The sequence below is a fragment of the Triticum urartu genome, chromosome 5A (genome assembly GCF_056163025.1).
Source record: "Triticum urartu cultivar PI428250 chromosome 5A, HENAU_Tu73, whole genome shotgun sequence".
NCBI classification, from domain to species: Eukaryota; Viridiplantae; Streptophyta; class Magnoliopsida; order Poales; family Poaceae; genus Triticum; species Triticum urartu.
In genome coordinates, this window is record NC_141877.1 from 686,150,953 (window position 1) to 686,172,127 (window position 21,175).

Here is a 21,175-nt window from a genome sequence, read left to right on the forward strand (position 1 = left end):
TTTTGGGAGGAAATTGATGATTTCGGGGGCAAAATCCAAGGGATTTTGTGGATGAAAGATGGGGAAACTTGGGGAAACCAAGCAAATCCATGGATCAAAATCAACAAAACTTCATCATGCCAACAAATCACAAAAAAATTTGGTGGGGAAATTTCGAATTAGGACGAAAAACAACAAAATCAAAGCTAGAAAACGAATATTAATTGGGATGCAATTTTTTTATTTCCCTGCTGTTTAGTTTATTGTTTCCTTTGATGGTGAGGCATTAATTCTGGAGATAGATGCAATTTTCTTGCTCACACAATAATACAATGAATGATGGGATCTCTATCTACTTTGAACCAAATTATATTATATTCCCCCCTCTGTTAATTATTTTTCTGTTTTGGGTATTCATTCATTTTGTTTAGTTGCCTATCAGTATAAATACATGGCTGGATTGCTTTCACTTCATATTAATAACTATTCTGTCGCACAATGCAAATATACATATGCTGTCCTAACTAATTAAGTAGAAGCTTGGATTGGTGCTGTATGGTCTCTTCCTGACATTAAATCCTCCTCTGTTTGTGCTGTCTGTTTCTGCTGCTGCAGTCTTCTTCGCCGCCAAAAGGAAATGATGCTCTACCAAATCAACTCCCACGCCCAAATCCAAGACCTGCAGGCCCGCTCCGATGAGCTGGGCCACTCCAATGAGCACATGGATGTGAAGCTTGTCTCTCTGGAGTCGGTGCGCATAGCGAGCGAGTCGTATGCACTCCTCTGGCCGCTGGTCAAGGAGTTACCCCAGTCGATGTTCTGGGCATGCCCGAAGCTGGAAAACCTCTCGGTCGTGGCAGCCTTGTCGCTGGAAATCCAAAAGCTCGAGCTTGATGTGTTACCCCAGCTCATGGATCAGGAGGCCAAGCTGGAACGGGGCGCCCTGCAAGCCCTCCTAGTCATGCGGAACTCAGCAGTTAAGCTCTTACATCTGGCGAAGTGCTATAAGGAAGCCTTGGGCGGATTGCAGGATCTGGTCTCACGCCGAGCCGAACATGTGAGCACAATGCTAGATGATATTGCTGTTCGTGTACTCGAAGGTAATTGCAACATTTTCTGGCTAAAGGCGCGTCTCCCAGTGCTGTTCCGGATGGTCACCATTATGTTTGAGACCCCGGTTCGTTTCTGTGATCCTGTTGAGTATTCTGATGAGTAGACTTATCAGCCAGCTCGAGGCTCTTGTGATGAGCATTTCATTTCTTAGGGGCGTGGCAAACAGTTTAGAATCAACCCTCCTTTATGTTTGGATGTGTTATTAATGGATTTTAATTGATATGTATCTTGGGTAGTGTTTTCTCATTCTGTGCTAGTAGTTTTTTTTTTTGAGATGAGAAACATCCATTCTGTGTTTTACTGACATGGAGGTATTCACTCTTTTTGGGGAATATATGCCAAAAGAATATATCGAGCGGCGTAGCACCGTCGTTCACCTAACCCCGGTGAGGCCCAAATCTAATCTCGTCTGTTTGTTTCAATCCCACAGTTCACACACGCACTCACTTACCAAATCGGTACCGGCCAATCACGTGTCCCACCTTATCCAAAACATTATTCAGAACAATTTCCGTTTAATTGAATTATTTGGTAGTTTTATAGAAAACCCCTAGCACTTCAAACCATCGTAACTTTTATCTACGAATGCTAATTTAGTGAACTTTTTGCAGAACGATACTTATGAAATACACTTTCAGCTAGTCCAAAAATATTTAGCCTTTGAATAGTATAAAATTCAAATTCAAGCAGAATGAATTTAAATTTAAATTGGGCATAACTTGTAATTTATAAATCCAATTAAATTGAATCCTTTTACAGAATAAACTTAGTAAAATTAAGTTTCAAATGGTCTCACTGAAAATAAAATTTGAATAATTAAAAAAAATGAATTTAGGTAGAATCCAGTAGATGCCAGAATTTAAAAGAAATTTGGAACTATTTGAGTTGACTTTAAATAAAAGACCTAAATGGAATAATTCCTTTTGCAACTAAGTTCAGAAACTTAAAATGAACTTTATTAATATTTTTGGATTATTATTTGACTTTAGGAAATTCAAAGTAATATTTGGATTCAGTTCAAGTTAAAATTGGTTATAACCTTAGAACCATGAACTCAAATTGAATAAATCCTTTTGCAATATAATTGGGAAACTTAAAATTTACCTAGTAAAATTTTGGAGTTAAATTGATTTTAGAAAAATAAATTTAAACTGAATTTAGTCCAAGCACAGATAAGACTTGAATTGAACTCTAGTCTAGTAAATAACTTTGGGATTTATAGTTGACCTTAGTCTAAACTGGAGGTTGAATAAATAAACTTTAGTAATTACTATATTGGATTTGTATTTGATTTTAGAAAAAGAATAAAAAATTTGAGTAGGGCTTGAACTGCCGTCAAAGTAGGAGTAGTAGTAGAATCGGATATCATCTCAAAAAAAAATATAGTAACGGAGTAATATAGGCCGCCGCCGCCGCCCAAACCATCGATCCGTGGGGAGCCAGTGCCATGCCGACAGACCACGCAGAGGCAGAGGCAGAGGCAGAGCCAGAGCCCGCCGTCGCCGGCGTCAGCCTGTCGCCGGATGTGCTGGGCAACATCCACGCCCGCCTGGCCTTCCCCGAGCGCCTCGCCTTGGCCGCCGTCTTCCGCGCCGAGCGCCACGCCTTCAGGCCCGAGGCGCCGTACCTCCTCATCCCCGGCCGGACCCCGGACACCGCCACACTCTTCTCCGTCGCCGACCGCCGCGCCGCCGCCGTGCGCTCCCGGGGCCACGCCTTCATGGGCTCCTCCCGCGGGTGGCTCGTCACAGCCGACGCTGACGCCGCGCTGCGCCTCGTCAACCCGGTGACCGGCGAGCAGCGCGCGCTCCCCTGCGTCCACGCGCTCCACGGACTTGGAGTTCACGCTGGAGCCCTTCACCAGGGGCCCGCCGTACCCCTGTTGGCACCTTCACGCTGGAGGCCGAGCAGACGCCAAGGCTGACTAATGAGGACAGCCAACCGTGGCGCCGACGCAAGTACCTCGTGGCGGCTGATGGTGGTGCTCAAGGAGTTGAAGGAGACGACGACGGGCTGGTGTGGCCGGACGTGGTCCTTGAAGGTGCATGTGCTGGACGGAGGCAGGTGGAAGGAGACGGAGGACATCGGAGACGCGGCGCTGTTCGTGTGGGCGAACGAGTCCCTGTGCGTGTCCACCAGGAGCTCAGGGCCGGCTGCGTCTACTAGACCGACAGCTTGCCGTCGGAGTGTTGAGCCTCAAGGACGGCACGGTGAAGAAGGTGTGGGGGCTGGGGCGGCACCGGAGCTGGCAGCGGCCGGTGTGGCTCACGCCTTCCGCTTCCATCCCATGATAGATACAAGTACATTGGTTCACAACCTCCATTGAGAATTACATACATACATACATACATTTACTAAATAAATGAAAGAAGCATCAGCAATTTAGAAAACAATGAAAATTCAAAGGTTTGAAATTTGTGTTAGTATGCAAAAAAGCAGAAAACAACATAAACTTTTTTTGTTTTCTTTTTGGCAATAGATAGATATTCACTCAGATATTGTTATCTGGTGTAATAATACATATATATATATATATATATATATATATATATATATAGCTTGGACGAAGATACTCGTAGCGTATTCAACACAAATAATGCCGTCCCGATGAACAACAAGAGCAGGAATCATAATAATAGACTATACCAATTCACTCAGCAGCCTCTGAATTCTTGCTTTGGTGTATCCATCCATCCAATAATAATATCGATCCATGTGATCTAGGCTACAGAAAAAAGAAATATTACAATCAAAACATCTTTTGCTTTCCCCAATTCCATCTTATTCAGCACCCAGGTTGGCCTTTCAAGGATTTAGAGGCTCGTCTTGCGCAGTCATCTCTTGTGATTCTGCGGTAAGTATATATGGTTGTTAGCAGCAGTTAGGGACACTCTGAATCGATACATACATCGATCGGAAAGATAGCTGCTGGAACAAATTAAAGGAAAGGCAAGTTACTTGTGGATAGCTTGTGTAGGTCAGCGACAAGCATGAGCCGTCTCTGCAAGATTGCCACCATCAAGAGGAAGATGGAACACATGCCAAACATGACGGTGATAGGGAAAGCATTCACCTGCAACATAATCATGCATGTTTATTACTCCTACTAGGTAAAAAGGAGTTTCAGTGCCATGGTTTCCAAAAGATCCTGACTGACAGATCACCATCAGTGGATATTTTGGATAGGAGAAGAACATTTTGCTTACATTGTAGAGCACCACACAGACAAACAGGTTGAGCGGTATGCGGAAGAAGTTCATGATGGTGCTCCTCGCCTCCTCAGGAATGTACTGAGATCTCATCTTCATGATGGATGGCCAGAAAATGCCGACGCACGACTCAAAGGTACAGAAACCAAGCAGCTGTAGAGAGCCCCCAAACGAGATGCCGCTTCCTTTCACTGAAGACGTCGGCACCAGAAGCTGTCACGTCACACATGCGAAAACGATTCGCTATCAGTAAGAAGAAATCGTCGTACTAGAATGAAAGGCAGAGAAAGAAATGAAGAGTAAGTATGGTCTTACGCTGGTGGCAACCGGGAGGAGAAGGGTGAAGGCTGATACTGCAAACACGATCTGCATATAGCCTTCGACCTTCATCTTGCGGGCCAACAGGCGTGATGCAATGGAGCTACCCAGCATAGACGACAGCATGAAGGTAGCAAATATGAAGCCATGAGGAATGTCTTCATCATTTGGGCTCAAGGCTGGAGTCCAGAGGAAGACAAAGGTGTACATGGAGCCCTCGAACAGCGACTGAATGCGATTTTCTCATCTGAAGATTCATTCATTCATTCATTCATAAATGGTTAGTGTCAGAATAACAATTCTTGTAATGTTGTGTTGCAGTCCGTCCGTCCAATAAAGGAAGTGAAGCTATGGTAAGCAGCATATATACATACCTGAAGCGATTGCCTTGGCGGCAACCTTGAACTGAGACATGAGATCCTTGCCTTCAGATTGATCTCCGTAGTTTTCACTCCAGGAGGACATGATGATAGCCATGCCTATTGCCAGGAAGCACGCGGCGGCATCGAAAGGAGCCACAGGACCAAAGCCCAGGTTGTCAGCAAGCAGGTTTGCAAACAGCCCGGCTATAATGGCGATGAGACCATTTCCGAGGAATATAGCCTTTGAGAATGTGATTGACAACCACTGCGGGTCATAGCCTCTCTGTGAAAGATGACATGAAACAAAACAAAAAGGTGAATAATACTTACTAGTCTTGTTGCATTGCAAAAAGGTACTGTAGAAATCAACAAGATATAATAATAATAATAATGCATAATTTGGCAATTTGGAGATGACAAGGATTTATTTCTGGTTGGTTGTTAATCAAAAAATAGTACTTGCGGCCTATTAGTACATTACATTAGGGGAGGGGAGGGGAGGGGAGGGGAGGGGAGGGAGGGGCAGAAGAAGAGGATTAAATAGAGTGTCACATGCATGCTGCAGATACTGTAGTTAGAGGATCCATCCTATCCTTGGATTCTCTCTCTCTCTTGTTAGGTTAGGATGGATAATTCAGTGAGCACAGTGTTATGTTAATTAATAGTGAGAGAGACAGCACATGGAGAGAGAGGGCGAATAAAAGGATAAGGTCCCAGATTGATGCCCCAGAGAAAGAAAGGGCCATGCTTCCTTGCTCTGTTAAATAAATGCCAATGGCAAGTCGGCAACCACCATAGGATGACCTGACCTCACCTCACCTCACCTGATCTAATCCATTCCACCGACACAACAAACAAAGGACAAGTGACTGATTGATGAAACAAAAACAAAAACAAAACATGGTGGATTTCATTTAAGATTGCAGGCGGCAAGATTTCATTCAGTCTTTTTTCCTTTGAGATGGATGATGACAAAGTGAGTGAGGTTTTCCTTTCCTCTTGCTGGGCACTCACTCATAGACAAAGTGAGTGAAATCTCCAATTATTTAACTAACACCACTTGTGTAGTCATCTTTATTTATTTATATTGGACTTGCTTGTAGCATTGGCAGTCAAACATCCAGTGCAGCCAGCATATTCACTTCAGCACTAGTACTAGATTATTCACGACAAATATACTCCCTCCGTCCCATAATATAAGAACGTTTTTGACACTAGTGTAGTGTTAAAAACGTTCTTATATTTTGGGACAGGGGGTAGATAGGAAGGGATAAGCAGCAGCAGCATTACGTAGGTAGTAGTAAGGACGGATGTTCAACACAAGACACATTCCAAAGATCTACTCCCTCCGTTTCCAAAGAGATGACCCAACTGTGTACTAACTTTAATACAAAGTTGGGTAACCTATTTTGGAACGGAGGGAGTAGTACACACAATCTAGTGAGTGCTTGATGCCTTGCCTTGTGGATATAGAACAAGACAAAAGGTTAAATCTTTTTCTTTCTTTCTTTCTTTGGATTAAAGGCAAAGGCAGCTAGCTAGCTAGCACAGTGGTTTGGGTTGAGTTGATTTTGATTTGATTTGATTTGATTTGATTGACAGTGACACTGGGGAGTAGTGTAGATCTCATCTGGTTTGGGTGGGTTACATACAAAGATACAGAAAATAGTTACTACTCTAATGATGAGTGGTTGTTACTACTACTCTAATGATGAGTGGTGGCAGGAGTGGAGTGGAGTAAAAACCAAGAGAGAAAGAAAGAAAGAAAGAAAGAAAGAAGGGGAAAGAAACCTTGTTGTGCTCGGCGACGAGTCATGACTCGAATGTGGAGAAGAGGAGGGAGGTGGCGACGCCGCCGAGGATGCGGCCGAGGAGGAGGACCCGGTACTGCGGGGAGTGCTTGGTGATGCAGCTGAGGATGTAGGTGATGCAGTAGGTGATGCACGCGCGCTTGCGGCCCCTAATTTATTTTTCATTCAGATTCATTCAGGTAAGCAAGCAAGCAATGAATCCCAATGGAAAACAAGAAAGAATTCCAGAAAGAAAAGAGACGTACTGCCTGTCTGCTAGTGATCCAACCCAACCCAACCCAACCCAACCTAACCCGGCCATCACCATTCACCCGGACGGAATACATACATAGATTTACTTCTCAATTTACACTCAATTAACATATGTTTGTGACACATTTTACCTTTTCCCTATTACTCCCTCCGTTCCTAAACTAGGTGGTCTACGGATCTGGATGTAGTTTTTATTTCTGGTATTTGTTGTACTGCCATGATTGAAGATGAATAGATCAGAAATTTTTCCGCAAAAAAAAATTGACTACATACGGAGCAAAATGAGTGAATCTACACTTTAAAATATGTCTATCTATATACATCCTTACATATATGTGGTAGTCTATTTAAAATCTCTAAAAAACAAATACTATTCTTTAGGAATGGAGGGAGTATTTTGCTTTTGGAGCTGATTGGACACGCCACGTCTTCGGCTTATTTCTATTATTTCTTGTCTAAGGTTCACATCTAGTTCCATTTTCTGCACTGCCGGTAATTGAAATAATTAGTTTTTGAATCGTATGTTTTGCCAAAATGAAAAAGAAAAAAAATGGGGGGGGGGGGTAGGTTTTCATCATGCGCGCTTGTTTTTTGTGCTGGATTCAATCAAGATTTGCCTAAAAAGATGACGTGTTAGGAAAGATCAAATTTTGGGTTTAGGTTTTAAGCACGAAACCATAGGTTTCTTCAAAATTCACCCACATGTGTCACAAGATACTGGTTTGCGTTGAAGCTGAATACTTGTGGATTCTGAATGTTGCAGATGCATGCCGGAAATTTGGCATGCTGGATTGACATAACAAGACCCCCAGAACCTTAATCTCATATCTAGCCAAGGAATTTAAGTGCTTTCGATTACTTGAAGGAGCATCTGTTTGAGAGATTTGGGATTTAGCACAAGTGACGGTATGCGCTATCTGAGTAGAGGAGCATGGTTGAAATCACCAACCAAGCTTCAATTCAGACGATAAGATTATGAAGCATTGAAATTCTTTGATTCGTGTTGCTACATGACACCTGGTTTAGATTGACAACCTGACCAAATTGTTGTTGTTCTTGATCGATTGAATGCTTGACAACTCTTTTATCCATTTCTTTTACAAAATGATCTCGCCATCCTCTACACATGGCCTTGGGTAAGTGGACAGAGGAAGATACATAAAATTGGTATAATTAATTAATGTAAATTGGATGGATGCCTTTATTGCCGACGAATCAAGGCCGCTTTTTTCTTTCAAACCCATTGCTTAGAAGAGCAACAACAACAACCCTTGGCCACTTCGGATGCCCCTAGCTGTGCACCCTGCAGAACCGACTTCCCCACTTCGAGATAATCAAGTAAAGAAGATGTTGGTTGCACGTCGAGCATGTTGGCCGTTTGGCTCTCCAACACCATTCAATGTGATGCTGACTTTTATGTGTCAATAGTTTCGACAAAAAGAGATACCGAGTCACCCTCCCTCTTCTCACCTCTCCCATCATGACGTAAGAATGACTATTAGACATCTTCAACCGCAAGTAGTGCGAGGATACACAGACAGGCACGAGGGCATGTATAAAATGGACAAGTGCAACTAGGTGAAGAGGAGGCAGCGATAACAAAGATTATTGCCCTCGCGAATGATCTCCAACAGATGGAGGACTAATCATTGTGTTTTCCATAGGGGAAATTTACTATTATAGTCAATCTTCAACACATATCTTTTTGTTTTTTTTACTTTATGGAGGATCATAAAAGATCATCCTATAGCAAGTAATCTCATAGAAATATAACATTGACCGTTATGGCATCCTTCATTCCTTCCAGACATGCCGCTCATCGTTCCCCATCTGGTACCTTGGTTCACCTCATGTGGTCAGAAGACTAAGGAGAATCCACTTAAGATGGCAAATGGCAAATCAAATGATGTCTCTTCACAAAACATTGAAGATACATAGTGCGCTCTGAGATGTACATGTAAGATTTGTTTTGAATTTTCTGAAGCTTCAAACACACACTTAAAAAGGGAGGACATGTGTTCGGTATTAAAAAAAATGTCTAGGTTGTAGAGGTTTTACTGGGTAAATGTAGGTGGAATAAGGAATGACTGTAATGCATGCACTACAAAAGATGGGTTCTTACGACTGTCCAACATGGACAGTTGCACCAGCAAATAAGTTGTCCGACTCAGTTTTCTCTCCAGTAGAATCAACCTGTTATGCAGAAGTGACACCCTGTGAATTTTTTTCATTGAATCCTATGATGGTGGTTACAATTAGATATACTCCCTCCGTGCACTTTTATAAGACGTTTCAGCCAGCTAACATGAACTGTTTTGGGTGATGTCTGAATTGGCTACAACATCTTATAAATGAACTGAGCGACTACCTTTTCCCTGTCTTGGTAAAGGTGCCAGGAAAGTTCTTCTGTATGAAATGTAACTTTCTCACTGGTTAATTTCTATTCTAGGTGGCATGCATAATCATGATTTTCTGTGCAAACTTGTTTCACCACAACCCCCACAAAAGTAGTTGTACTTTACTACATATGTCTACAGGTGGCATCAAGCTTCTGTATTAAATCTATTTTTCATATCCCAGTTTTTCTTCTTCTCATGAACAAGTTATTTACAAACGGGGTCCTTTTTCATTATTTAATTTTCTAATATAATTGAGTCCATCTCCACACAAGTATTAAGATTTCATTTCTCCCCTGTGTCAATGAAAGGAAGTAGCTCCCTTCCCTTCTACACTTGTTGTGATGCCTCTCGATGAGGTATTCCTGCTGCTGGTTTCCTCTTTCAAATTCTCTTTCAGTCTTTTAATTCCTTTGCTGTTTCTTTGGCAGATGAACACTCCTATATCTGCATTCAAAGGAAAAGGACAGGCTATTGTGCCTAAAACTCCTAGGTATCGGCCCTTCCTTTGTCCTATCATACATTCTGAGAGTTCTTCCTCTTTGCTTATGACTGCTGTTTTTTTTAAATCAGCAAATCACCGTGCCCAAAAAGTGCTCACCGCAAACTCTGTCTTGGACCCTCTAAATCTAAGGACACTGAACTTTCTGCCTCTACTACCAAGGTGGCTAGCCAAACTGAAGAGGTTGCCGCTGCCGGAAATGTTGTTCAGCCTGCACCCATGCCAGATGTTCGTGCCTATGCTTAAGATGCAAATATCGTTTCTATTCTGCACAAACCATGCTTGATGTACAATAATCTGTGATGGCACCAAATTATACAGGTTGGACAGGAAACTGAAGGTGCAGTTGCTGAGGATCCAAAGAACACCCTTCCTGACCCCTCTAAGCCCAAGAGGTATAGACTCATGACCTGTTACATTTAACTATTTCAACACGTATGAGAGAGGCATTGAATTTAGTTGCGTCTTGCGCTGCCTTTTATGGAACAAACTAAGTTCTGCTGTTAGACTATGGAATGGTTCCTGCTTTAGTATGTGCATTTGATATGTATTCTTTCTGATATAAGTTCTAGCATCCACTTATTGTTTCGCTTGCTACTTGGTCATACCTCTTAAAAATTTACTAAATACAAGTTTGTTACCAGGCTCACTAGTTGTTCTGAGCTCTCTGGTGTATGCGGATTAATTACCTGCCCACAAAAAAAACTCAGCTTTTGCCTGTTTCATTGCTCACGATGCATTGCAAGTTGGATGCCTATCCAGTAATATTAGTCTCTCATGTAGGAATCCTATGGGTCTTTTGTTCTTTACAGTTCAAAACAGTCTTCCTTGTGCATATTGACCATGCTTCCTTCTTCACTCATGCATGCAATGTCATTTGATCTGGCTTTTCTTTCTAGAACCGCTGTTTTTAGATTTATGACAGGCTCAGTAAAACATTCCTTTACCTTCAGCATATTTATATGCATTCTTATTTCTTTTTTGTTCCATGTGCATGCAGATTGATTATCTATATAATTGGTTTTCTATGTGCTAAGGTTCAATGAGACTTCTGGTCGTTTATGTTTTTCTGCAGTTCCTATGTCTAATCTTTTTTTTCTCATTATTTCTACAACATTCTAGAGCTCTAGGCTTTCTCGCCGGGAACAAAATTACTAACATGTCTTTGGTTTTTGCTAATGGATCAAATTCAGAACAAACAATACCGGCAAGGGGGCTGGCATACCAAAGAAAGCGAAGCAGTAGTTCTTCCATGGCGTAATCTAGATATGTACATACGGTACGACTAACACATCTTCGATTTAACCATGCCCCTTCTCCGATTTGGGTTGGAGTACTCTGAGCAAGAAATGTATAGACTTTAGTCCTTCCTTGCTGCCTCTATGGTGAAAAGTAGTCTATGATGTAGTCTATGATCTTTAGATTTTGTTGTTGTCTCTATGGTCAAAAGCGGTTTATCATCGCTTATTGTACATATGTGAAGGACTCCTCTTCTACTTTTGTTTCGAGAACACTATGACTCAAGAAACAACCTTTCCTTTTATGCATGCTTTCACTTCAATGTTTTCATCAAAGCTTCCCTGTGATCATATCTGCAGCACTTACAAGATCATCTTAAGATTTCCAAATGGATCATGTACACATTTCACCAAGCATTATTTTAGATGCTGTGCTGAAAGACACTTTAGCTCCCAATATATGTATACTACACCCAGCCTACAGGAAAACGTTGGTATAGAGACTGTGACTGAGTTTTATTTATCTCTGCAACACTTGCCAGAGAGCACTGTCAAGAGATTTGTTTTTCAGAGTCATCTTGCTACTTTTTCAGGTTTATTAACATATGAAATCACCATGCTTTTTGCCATAGCTCTGGTTCTTGATATAATGCTTATAAGCACTGTCCCATCCTAATTATTCCCATACAATTTTTTATTTCGCTCAAGAGTCCTTTTCTACATGACTTAGTGCATCATTTCCAATCTTATGTACTTACTGCATATAGTATATGAGTTATTTTTTTTGAACAACAATATGTTAATGCACACTCTTACACCGATTAGCTTACGCTCGGCCTTTGCGCCATTGGCGCAACGGGTCATCTAGTTCATTTAACAAGTGAGCTTTAATCACAGTATGTAGCTCAGATGTACTGCGTGATGGATGATGTGCCCGTAATTCATCGGTCTTGTGTACTACTCTACGTACTGTACGTACTATCATGTACTTACGTAGTAGCTAGTGAGATTTATGTAATCACAGTACATCTGCATCTGCATGCCAATGCAATTCATCAGTAACACCAACCACTCATATACACTATATTTTCACTACCAACTGTCAATTTGCTGTGCTACCACCAACTACTGCATGATGGCCCTAACTAATTCGTCCTGTTGGATGATTTCAGTCACAATTACCACAGCTAATTCTTAATTTGATGATCATTTCATACAATAAAATTTAGCATCATGCCTTGACCATATCACATCACAACATGCCATGCAAAAACAAGTTAGACGTTCTCTATTTTGTTTGTTGCAAGTTTTACGTGGCTGCTACGGGCTTAGCAAGAACCAATCTTACCTACGCATCAAAACCACAACGATAGTTTGTCAAGTTGGTGCTGTTTTAACCTTCGCAAGGACCGGGCGTAGCCACACTCGGTTCAACTAAAGTTGGAGAAACTGACACCCGCCAGCCACTTGTGTGCAAAGCACGTCGGTAGAACCAGTCTCGCGTAAGCGTACGCGTAATGTCGGTCCGAGCCGCTTCATCCAACAATACCGCCGAACCAAAGTATGACATGCTGGTAAGAAGTATGACTTATATCGCCCACAACTCACTTGTGTTCTACTCGTGCATATAACATCAACACATAAAACCTAGGCTCGGATACCACTGTTGGGTAACGTAGTAATTTCAAAATTTTCCTACGCACACGCAAGATCATGGTGATGCATAGCAACGAGAGGGGAGAGTGTTGTCCACGTACCCTCGTAGACCGAAAGCGGAAGCGTTATGACAACACGGTTTTTGTAGTCGTACGTCTTCACGGCCCGACCGATCAAGCACCGAAACTACGGCACCTCCGAGTTCTAGCACACGTTCAGCTCGATGACGATCCCCGGACTCCGATCCAACAAAGTGTCGGGGAAGAGTTCCATCAGCACGACGGCGTGGTGACGATCTTGATGTTCTACCATCATAGGGCTTCGCCTAAGCACCGCTACAATATTATCGAGGATTATGGTGGAGGGGGGCACCGCACACGGCTAGGAGAACGATCACGAATATCAACTTGTGTGTCTATGGGGTGCCCCCTGCCCCTGTATATAAAGGAGTGGAGGAGGGGAGGGCCGTCCTAGGGCGTGCCCTAGGGGAGTCCTACTCCCACCGGGAGTAGGATTCCCCCTTTCCTAGTACAACTAGGTGTCCTTCCAAGTGGTAGGAGTAGGAGACAAGGAAGGGGAAGAGGGAAGAGAAGGAAGGAGGGGGCGCCGCCCCTCCCCCTAGTCCAATTCGGACTAGTCAATGGGGGCGCGCGGCCTGCCTCTTCCTCTCCCCTAAAGCCTAATAAGGCACATATACTTCTTCCCCCGTATTCCCGTAACTCCCCGGTACTCCGAAAAATACCCGAATCACTCGGAACCTTTCTGATGTCTGAATATAGTCGTCCAATATATCGATCTTTACGTCTCGACCATTTCGAGACTCCTCGTCATGTCCCCGATCTCATCCGGGACTCCGAACTCCTTCGGTACATCAAAACTCATAAACTCATAATATAACTGTCATCGAAACCTTAAGCGTGCGGACCCTACGGGTTCGAGAACAATGTAGACATGACCAAGACACGTCTCCGGTCAATAACCAATAGCGGAACCTGGATGCTCATATTGGTTCCCACATATTCTACGAAGATCTTTATCGGTCAGACCGCATAACAACATACGTTGTTCCCTTTGTCATCGGTATGTTACTTGCCCGAGATTCGATCGTCGGTATCTCAATACCTAGTTCAATCTCGTTACCGGCAAGTCTCTTTACTCGTTCCGTAATACATCATCCCGCAACTAACTCATTAGTTGCAATGCTTGCAAGGCTTATAGTGATGTGCATTACCGAGAGGGCCAAGAGATACCTCTCCGACAATCGGAGTGACAAATCCTAATCTCGAAATACGCCAACCCAACATGTACCTTCGGAGACACCTGTAGAGCACCTTTATAATCACCCAGTTACGTTGTGACATTTGGTAGCACACAAAGTGTTCCTCCGGTAAACGGGAGTTGCATAATCCCATAGTCATAGGAACATGTATAAGTCATGAAGAAAGCAATAGCAACATACTAAACGATCAAGTGCTAAGCTAACAGAATGGGTCAAGTCAATCACACCATTCTCCTAATGATGTGATCCCGTTAATCAAATGACAACTCATGTCTATGATTAGGAAACGTAACCATCTTTGATTAATGAGCTAGTCATGTAGAAGCATACTAGTGACACTCTGCTTGTCTATGTATTCACACATGTATTATGTTTCCGGTTAATACAATTCTAGCATGAATAATAAACATTTATCATGATATAAGGAAATAAATAATAACTTTATCATTGCCTCTAGGACATATTTCCTTCACCTGTGTGGGGGAGTGTCAGAATACAGGGATTATTGGAAGCAACATCATCAGTCACTGCCAGTCCCGGGAGAACGACAGCATATCTGCTGGAAGTTCTTGGTACACACAGGAGGCCCTTGCATGCATTGGAAGCAACTAAACTGTATGACAGACTGCCGCTACTACTGCATGATGCAAAGAGAAGAGGAACGGCGGCTAGGTGGCCTGAGCCCTGTTCAATATCACGGAAAATGTCCCTTCAAACGTGTTTCTGTCTTGTAATATCTGGCTTGTATGTTGATGAGTAGTGATACTTACTATAATTTCACCATGATGACTACTACTACTAACTTGTTGGCTGTGTATTTATCAGGAGCCCCTCTCGGCTGCACTGTCTGCTCTCAACCTATTGATGCACTTCACTGACTGGCTTTCGTTCTTCCTGCTAGTGAAATACAGATTACCTCTTAGACCCCAGACGAAGAGGATGTACTATGAATACACTGGCCTATGGCATATCTATGCAATATTATCAATGAATGCATGGATCTGGAGCTCTTTATTCCATACCAGGTGCGCATTTGCTCAATCAGAGCTTGGGCATGCTGCTGTCATAATAATATATTGGGTTTGATATCTTGCTCACCATCATTCATTCATTCTTCATTTTGTATTGTAGGGATATTGACGTGACTGAGAAATTGGATTACTCTTCAGTTGTGGTCGTACTTGGCTACTCTTTAATCGTTACATTGCTACAAATTTTTAATGTCAAGGAGGGGCCTGCCAGGGTGATGGTTGCTGCACCTATTCTAGTATTTGTTACAACACACATCTTGTATCTTAACTTCTATGACCTTGACTACGGTAAAGTTCCTTTTTGCTTCTCCTTCTACAGTATTTGATCTTTTGCATACTATATCTATCTACCCTGCATATAGTATGACAATAAATATTTGAACAATCTTGTACTCCCTCCGTTCTAAAATACTTGACTTCCACTTGTCCAAAAATGGATGTACCTATATACTAAAACAAGTCTAGATACATCTAGATTTTAACAAATGGAAGGCATGTATTATAGAACGGAGGGAGTAGCTGTTAGTTTTACCATGTTTTTGTGGTGTTACAAGTTTGAGCCCGTGTCATAAATAAAGGCCAGCTACGACGGAAACGAACTAAAAAATTGTGTCTTCAGTGTTTTTTTTACCTTCGACACACAGTTACCTTTGGTGGCAAACATATTAATTCTTGTGTTTATATGCCTGCCTGCCTTTTCTTCAGGATGGAACTTGAAAGTTTGTGTGGCGATGGGTGTGATTCAAATTGTGGCTGGTGTGACCCGTCATACGTCATGATTAAAGCTTTGGGTGATTGTGTTTGGAGGAGCTCTAGCTATGCTTCTTGAAGCTTATGAGTTACTCCCTCTTCTGTAAACTAATATAAAAGCGTTTTGATTACTACTTTAGTATTCTAAACGCTCTTATATTAGTTTACGGAGGGAATACAATATAAGTAAAGCTTATATGAAGCTAGCATTGCAGAATGAGCCGTCAAAGACGAGATATCACAGAAAGCGTTGAATGAAGAGGCAACATTTTTTTTCCAACTAAAAAAATGAGAGTCAGGGTTATTAGTTTATATAGAGATAGAGAAAACATACATGGGCCGAAGCACGTGGCCATCACCTAGACCACGCCAGCCCTTCCTTGTTCACGCATTCCCCACTTGCACTCTTCTTCTTCTTCTCGCTCCGCCGCACCACGCCGGCCGACGATGGCAGGAAAGCGGTGCTCTTTCTCCTCCCCATCCCTCACCGCAGCAAGACCCATCCCTCACCGCGGCAGGCAAGCGGCTGGTTACTATTATCCATCCATTCCATCCTCCTACGCTACTACCCTAGGTAGCTAGCAATGGCAGATCAGTGCAAGGTCTGTGCCGTCAATGTACGTAGCTGACAAATTACTTTACTTGCTCAAGGTAGATGGATGGATGCTCAAGCTCAATAGGGAGGGAGGGAAGGAGCTACTGAAGAATGGCAGATGAGTACACAGCTTGTTCCCCTTTGCCTAATCTCCACCTCTCTTTTTTTGACAATCTTACTTCGCCTGATCTCGTATATAGAGATTGCACTCCTCTAGTTCTGCTTCCCCCTTTTGTGTGTGTGTGGGAGTTCTTCCCTAAATTAAAGTTGTGTCACTGAATTGGGCATTATATTATATTGTGCTTGCTGTTTCTTTTGGACTGCTTGTGAGAGCTCCTCATTGTAGAAGACGAACAAGTGCATATGCTATATAATTCCTGCATCTTTAGTGTGACTTATCTTAGTCGATGGCTGAAATAATCCTGCTTGGTTAATCAAGTATGGACTCGCATTTGGTTGGTTGTGATTCCAAGCATGGAGTTCTAGACATTACTACTACTACTACTACTACTACTACTACTACTACTACTACTACTACTACTTGTTACTGCAAGCATGTTGTCCTGTCATACTGAATTCCCACCTGAATATGGTGTTAGCATGATGGAGCGGTGGTATGTTGTGTTGAACTGGAGAAACCATGCATATATAGCTAGTGCAGCCCATTCAGAAGTGAGTTACACATTTTTTTTCTGCTGAGATACATGAATGTGGAAAGATGGGTTTTTGCTTGCTTAAGTTTTTGCTCTACTCATGTCTGTAGGTTGAGTTTTACTTTGCCTGACCTCACCTCATATAGAGAGATTTCACTCCTCTAGCTTTGCTTCCCTGTTTTTTATTATTGGGGTTGTTCCATATAATAATAATTAATAGTTTTGTTCCGGAATCAGGCATTGTTGATGCTGTTTCTTTCAGGCACCTCATATTCAGATCGAAATGCACTATGTCAGGACAAGATGAAACGTGCACATTGACTGGGTGACGCTATGTTTTCTTTTTGTCGTGATTTATGAATGTCGAAAGAGGGGTTTTTGCTTGCTTAAGCTATATATATAATTCCTGTTTGTTCTAAACCTAGTCACACTTTTCGACCGACCTGGTCTGACAAGTACTACCACTCTACAAAAACTGACCGAAAACAACCACCTTTTCACCTCCCTTTTTTTATTTTGCAAAAAAAAGCATCATGCATGTCAGAAAAGGAAAGTGCCCATTTTGTAGGCGTTTTAAAACCCGTCTCTTTCGTTTATGACAGGTGTGCATGCATGGCTTCTTAATTAAAAGAAATTGTTTTCTCTTTAATTTATTGTTTGTTTGTTTGCAATCATATCGCATCACTCGCAGAACAAGAAGGCTAAAACTGAATGAAGAACAAATCTTTCTACTTATGTTGAGAGCCAAGCTGATTACACGATCCACATTAATTGGCAAAAGAAAGGAAGACAAAAATTGATTGATCTCAGCGAACAATTAATTAGGGAGGCATAATTAAATAAAGCAAAAGAAAAAGAAAAGCGTGACACATATAGATCAGCACGTACGCATTATTAGTTTATTACAACTGATCGATCGAGGGAAAGAGACCATGGCGACGGACGGATGGATCATTCATCTCTGTCCGGCGTCCGGGCATGCAGGGCGGGCGGTCATCGATCAGTCGGAGGTGCTGCTGCTGCTGCTGCTGGGCTCCGGTGCATCCGCAGCGGAGGGCTCGGAGGCTGGGGAGTCGGCGGCGGGCGCGTCGGCGGGCGCGCTGGCGGAGGGCGCCGGCGCTTCGGCCTTCTTCTCGGCCTTGGCCTTCTTGCCCTTGGCGTCGGCGAATGGCGCCACGGCGACGGCGACCAGGAGGAGCGCGACGATGAAGACAGCGGCGCGGGCCATTGTTGTTGTTGGCTTGGCTTTGGCTTTGGCTTGGTTGGAATTGGATCGGTGGGTGCTTGCGCGAGCTTGGCGATGGATGCTTGTTTGCTTTGGGAGGTGGCGGTGGTGGTGTGGCTAGGAAGGGCCTCGCCGTGGTGTTTATATGCAGGGGACGCCGGCTATTGTTAGGCGGAGGACGTCCCATGGCGCGCGGTGGGTTAAGCTCAAGCCGGAGGTGGCGGGCGGGCGACGGTCACTTGGCATGCATGCTCACTGGGTGGGTGGCGCCGAGCGTGTGGCGGCCCAACAGGTTTGACCACTATATTTACTTTTTTTTCAGAAAAAGGAAAGTATTATATACTCCATATACTTTGCATTTATGTAACCATGCAACAATGCTACTTACATTGGCAAGCCATGCATGCCACTCATTTGAGCTATTTTTTTCTTTTATTTTCATATATTGCCAAATACTACGGTATATGTGTCGATCGGGTGCTTGTTGGAGCATACCTACCTAGTTTATGCTTCACATTTTTGTTACAAAATGGCATTCTGCTAACTATAAAGCAAATCAACAACATTCTTACATCTGTTTTTGCATTAGTTTTAGTTAATATATATTCTACCATCCATTACTACAATTATTGTTTTAACAAGATTTCGCAAGGCCCGGCTCTCCCTAGTTCCTCTCGCATGCACCCGATCTAGTTCACCGATTGCCCAACGCTCGTCTCCCTCCCGCCGTTCTTGGTCTTTGACGGCTGCCTTGCCGACTGCTACCTGCTCACCACCCTCCATGACTCCCTCCTCGGCTGCAGGATGCTGCTGCTCACGTCCATCATGTCCATGTTCGTCACGGGCATGCTTGTATCAGCATAATTTTGTTAGGATTAACATAATCACTTGGATATGATCTTAATCTCGCCATTTGAACACCTTCTTATGCGGAATATTGATGACTAACCGTGATTGTCAAAGAACACCAGGGACTCCATGCAGCTACCGTGAGCCTCCAGGGGCGTGGAGCTTGCCGGGGAAGAAGCAGCTGTAGGGAGACGGACATGAAGGATGCAAGATGCCGCCGACACTACCCTCATGGTGGTGGACGGTGGTAGACGGTATTCGGATGCCTTCAACGCCTCCTTATGATCGGTAGTTAGGATTAGGGATGTAAGCCCATGTGTTGTTATCTCTTTCTAATAACCCAATCCCCTTCATATTTTGTGATGCCTCGGACTTAATCGTGCACTAGTCATACACGTAAATGCGCACGATCAAGATCAGAGACTCACGGTGTCGTGGAATTGTCACGGCAGATGTCCTCTTGCAAGGACTTAGTCGTGGAGCCATCGCAACTAGGAAGCTTAAAGGGGTTAATCGGGACAAAGGACACGAGAGGTTTATACTAGTTCAGCCCCTTACGGTGAAGGAAGGCTTACGTCTAGTTGGGTTGGTATTGCTTGAGGTTTCCATGACCAGGGAGCGAGATACGCTATGCCTGGCTCTCGATGAGTTGTTTTTCTGCCTAAGCCGCCAGCGGGTCGCCCCCTTATATACACGGGTTGGCGCCCTGCGACTTGCAGAGTCCCGGCCGGCTCATAGACAGTGTCCGGCTCGATGACTAGTTATTTCTACCTTACAATACAAGTCATGCCATCATGGCGGTTTATCTCTATGGGTTTTAAGCCGCCTGTGGGCCTTTAGGCCTTTTAGTGAACCGCCATCTTCATGCCTTGGTCTTGGGCTTCTGATAAGCCTCTATCTGCGTAACCCGGCCCCTCCTGGACAGCTTACACAAATAGTCATATCCCCAACATTAGGCCCCAAATTAATTTGAACCGGTTCATGTCAATCTCTGAAAACCTTATGGACTGGCCTTTAGTCTTCTGTCTTGTGTGAAAATTTTAACCCGCCGTGATGTCATCATCTGGATCCGGGTTTAATCATCGTGACGTCATCTTTGATAAAACCTTATATTTTAATCCATCATATCTTCAATGGATCTCTGCCTTTACTGACCTTCCCAAAAATCGAGGCATCGGGGCCGCCGGATAATGATGTCTTGGTCTCCTCGTTTCTCGCGCCATCTTAGTCGGCCCCTCCTTATAAATAAACACGACCTAGGTCTTTTTCATTTCCTCCAGTCGTCTTCTTCCTTGCACTCCCTTCTCTGCCGCTCGAGCTCCGCCGCCGCCACCGTCGGAACCCTCGTCTTCATCGACTCAGGCCGCTGCATTAGCCTGATTCGGACCAGAAAGCGACGGCGACCCTCCGCAGCTCTTCCGCATCCGTGAGTTCTTCTGTTCCCCTTTCTCAGATCTGCATTGGAACCATCTTTGAGTTCGTCGGCGTTCATTGCCGCCCGACGCAAGCTTTCATTAGTTCTCACCTCCAATGCCTCGTTTAGATTATGAAAACAACATAGAACTGCTGCAGAACATGTTTCACGCTTATTCTACACGAAAACAGATCTTATTTCCTTGATTTAGAAGCCCTCCTTGAGTATATGAACTTCCCTGTACTGCTTTAGGTCTAGAAATTTTTCTTTTCAGAGCATTGTTTGATCCAAAATAATATTTGTACTTTGTGAAATCTGTTTGCTCCACACTTACCCAAAAACTTCGATTGTTGACTCTGTTTCAGCCATAGCAATTCGTCTACCCGGTTTAAGATAACGCCGGCTATCAGCACCGCTTGCTTCTGGCGACTTAAGACAATCTTAATCATCTTTAATACCTGCCGCGGTTAAACATTATCACATAGTTACCTGTATGTCATTAGGCCCCTCCTTAAGCCGCCATCTTAAATAACTCAATAATGC

General features: G+C 43.4%; 3 protein-coding genes and 1 pseudogene across 4 annotated transcripts; 3 read left to right on the forward strand and 1 right to left on the reverse strand.

Moving 5' to 3' along the window:
• Positions 1-367: 367 nt before the first annotated feature.
• LOC147974191 (uncharacterized) lies at positions 368-1,346 on the forward strand. The gene has a single exon (XM_087525202.1). The coding sequence runs from the start codon at positions 617-619 to the stop codon at positions 1,193-1,195; it is 579 nt and encodes a 192-aa protein (XP_087381328.1). The 5' UTR covers positions 368-616; the 3' UTR covers positions 1,196-1,346.
• A 2,373-nt stretch (positions 1,347-3,719) lies between these two features.
• Positions 3,720-5,476, reverse strand: LOC125511683 (uncharacterized). Its single transcript, XM_048677115.2, has 5 exons — positions 4,994-5,476; positions 4,617-4,866; positions 4,299-4,514; positions 4,051-4,165; positions 3,720-3,941 (listed from the first exon to the last, which is right to left on the reverse strand). Exons 2-5 carry the CDS (start codon positions 4,827-4,829, stop codon positions 3,898-3,900), a joined length of 588 nt encoding a protein of 195 aa, XP_048533072.1. The 5' UTR covers positions 4,830-4,866; positions 4,994-5,476; the 3' UTR covers positions 3,720-3,897.
• Positions 5,477-8,937: 3,461 nt separating this feature from the next.
• LOC125511684 (uncharacterized) lies at positions 8,938-12,057 on the forward strand. Of its 2 annotated transcripts, XM_048677118.2 has the most exons (5): positions 8,938-9,799; positions 9,872-9,933; positions 10,014-10,170; positions 10,264-10,337; positions 11,136-12,057. In XM_048677118.2, exons 1-5 carry the CDS (start codon positions 9,785-9,787, stop codon positions 11,185-11,187), a joined length of 360 nt encoding a protein of 119 aa, XP_048533075.1. In that variant the 5' UTR covers positions 8,938-9,784; the 3' UTR covers positions 11,188-12,057. The 2 variants fall into 2 exon arrangements, with proteins under 2 accessions (XP_048533075.1, XP_048533074.1); XM_048677117.2 differs by having other exon boundaries at positions 8,938-9,933.
• Positions 11,325-16,003, forward strand: LOC125507676 (uncharacterized; annotated as a pseudogene).
• Positions 16,004-21,175: the final 5,172 nt, after the last annotated feature.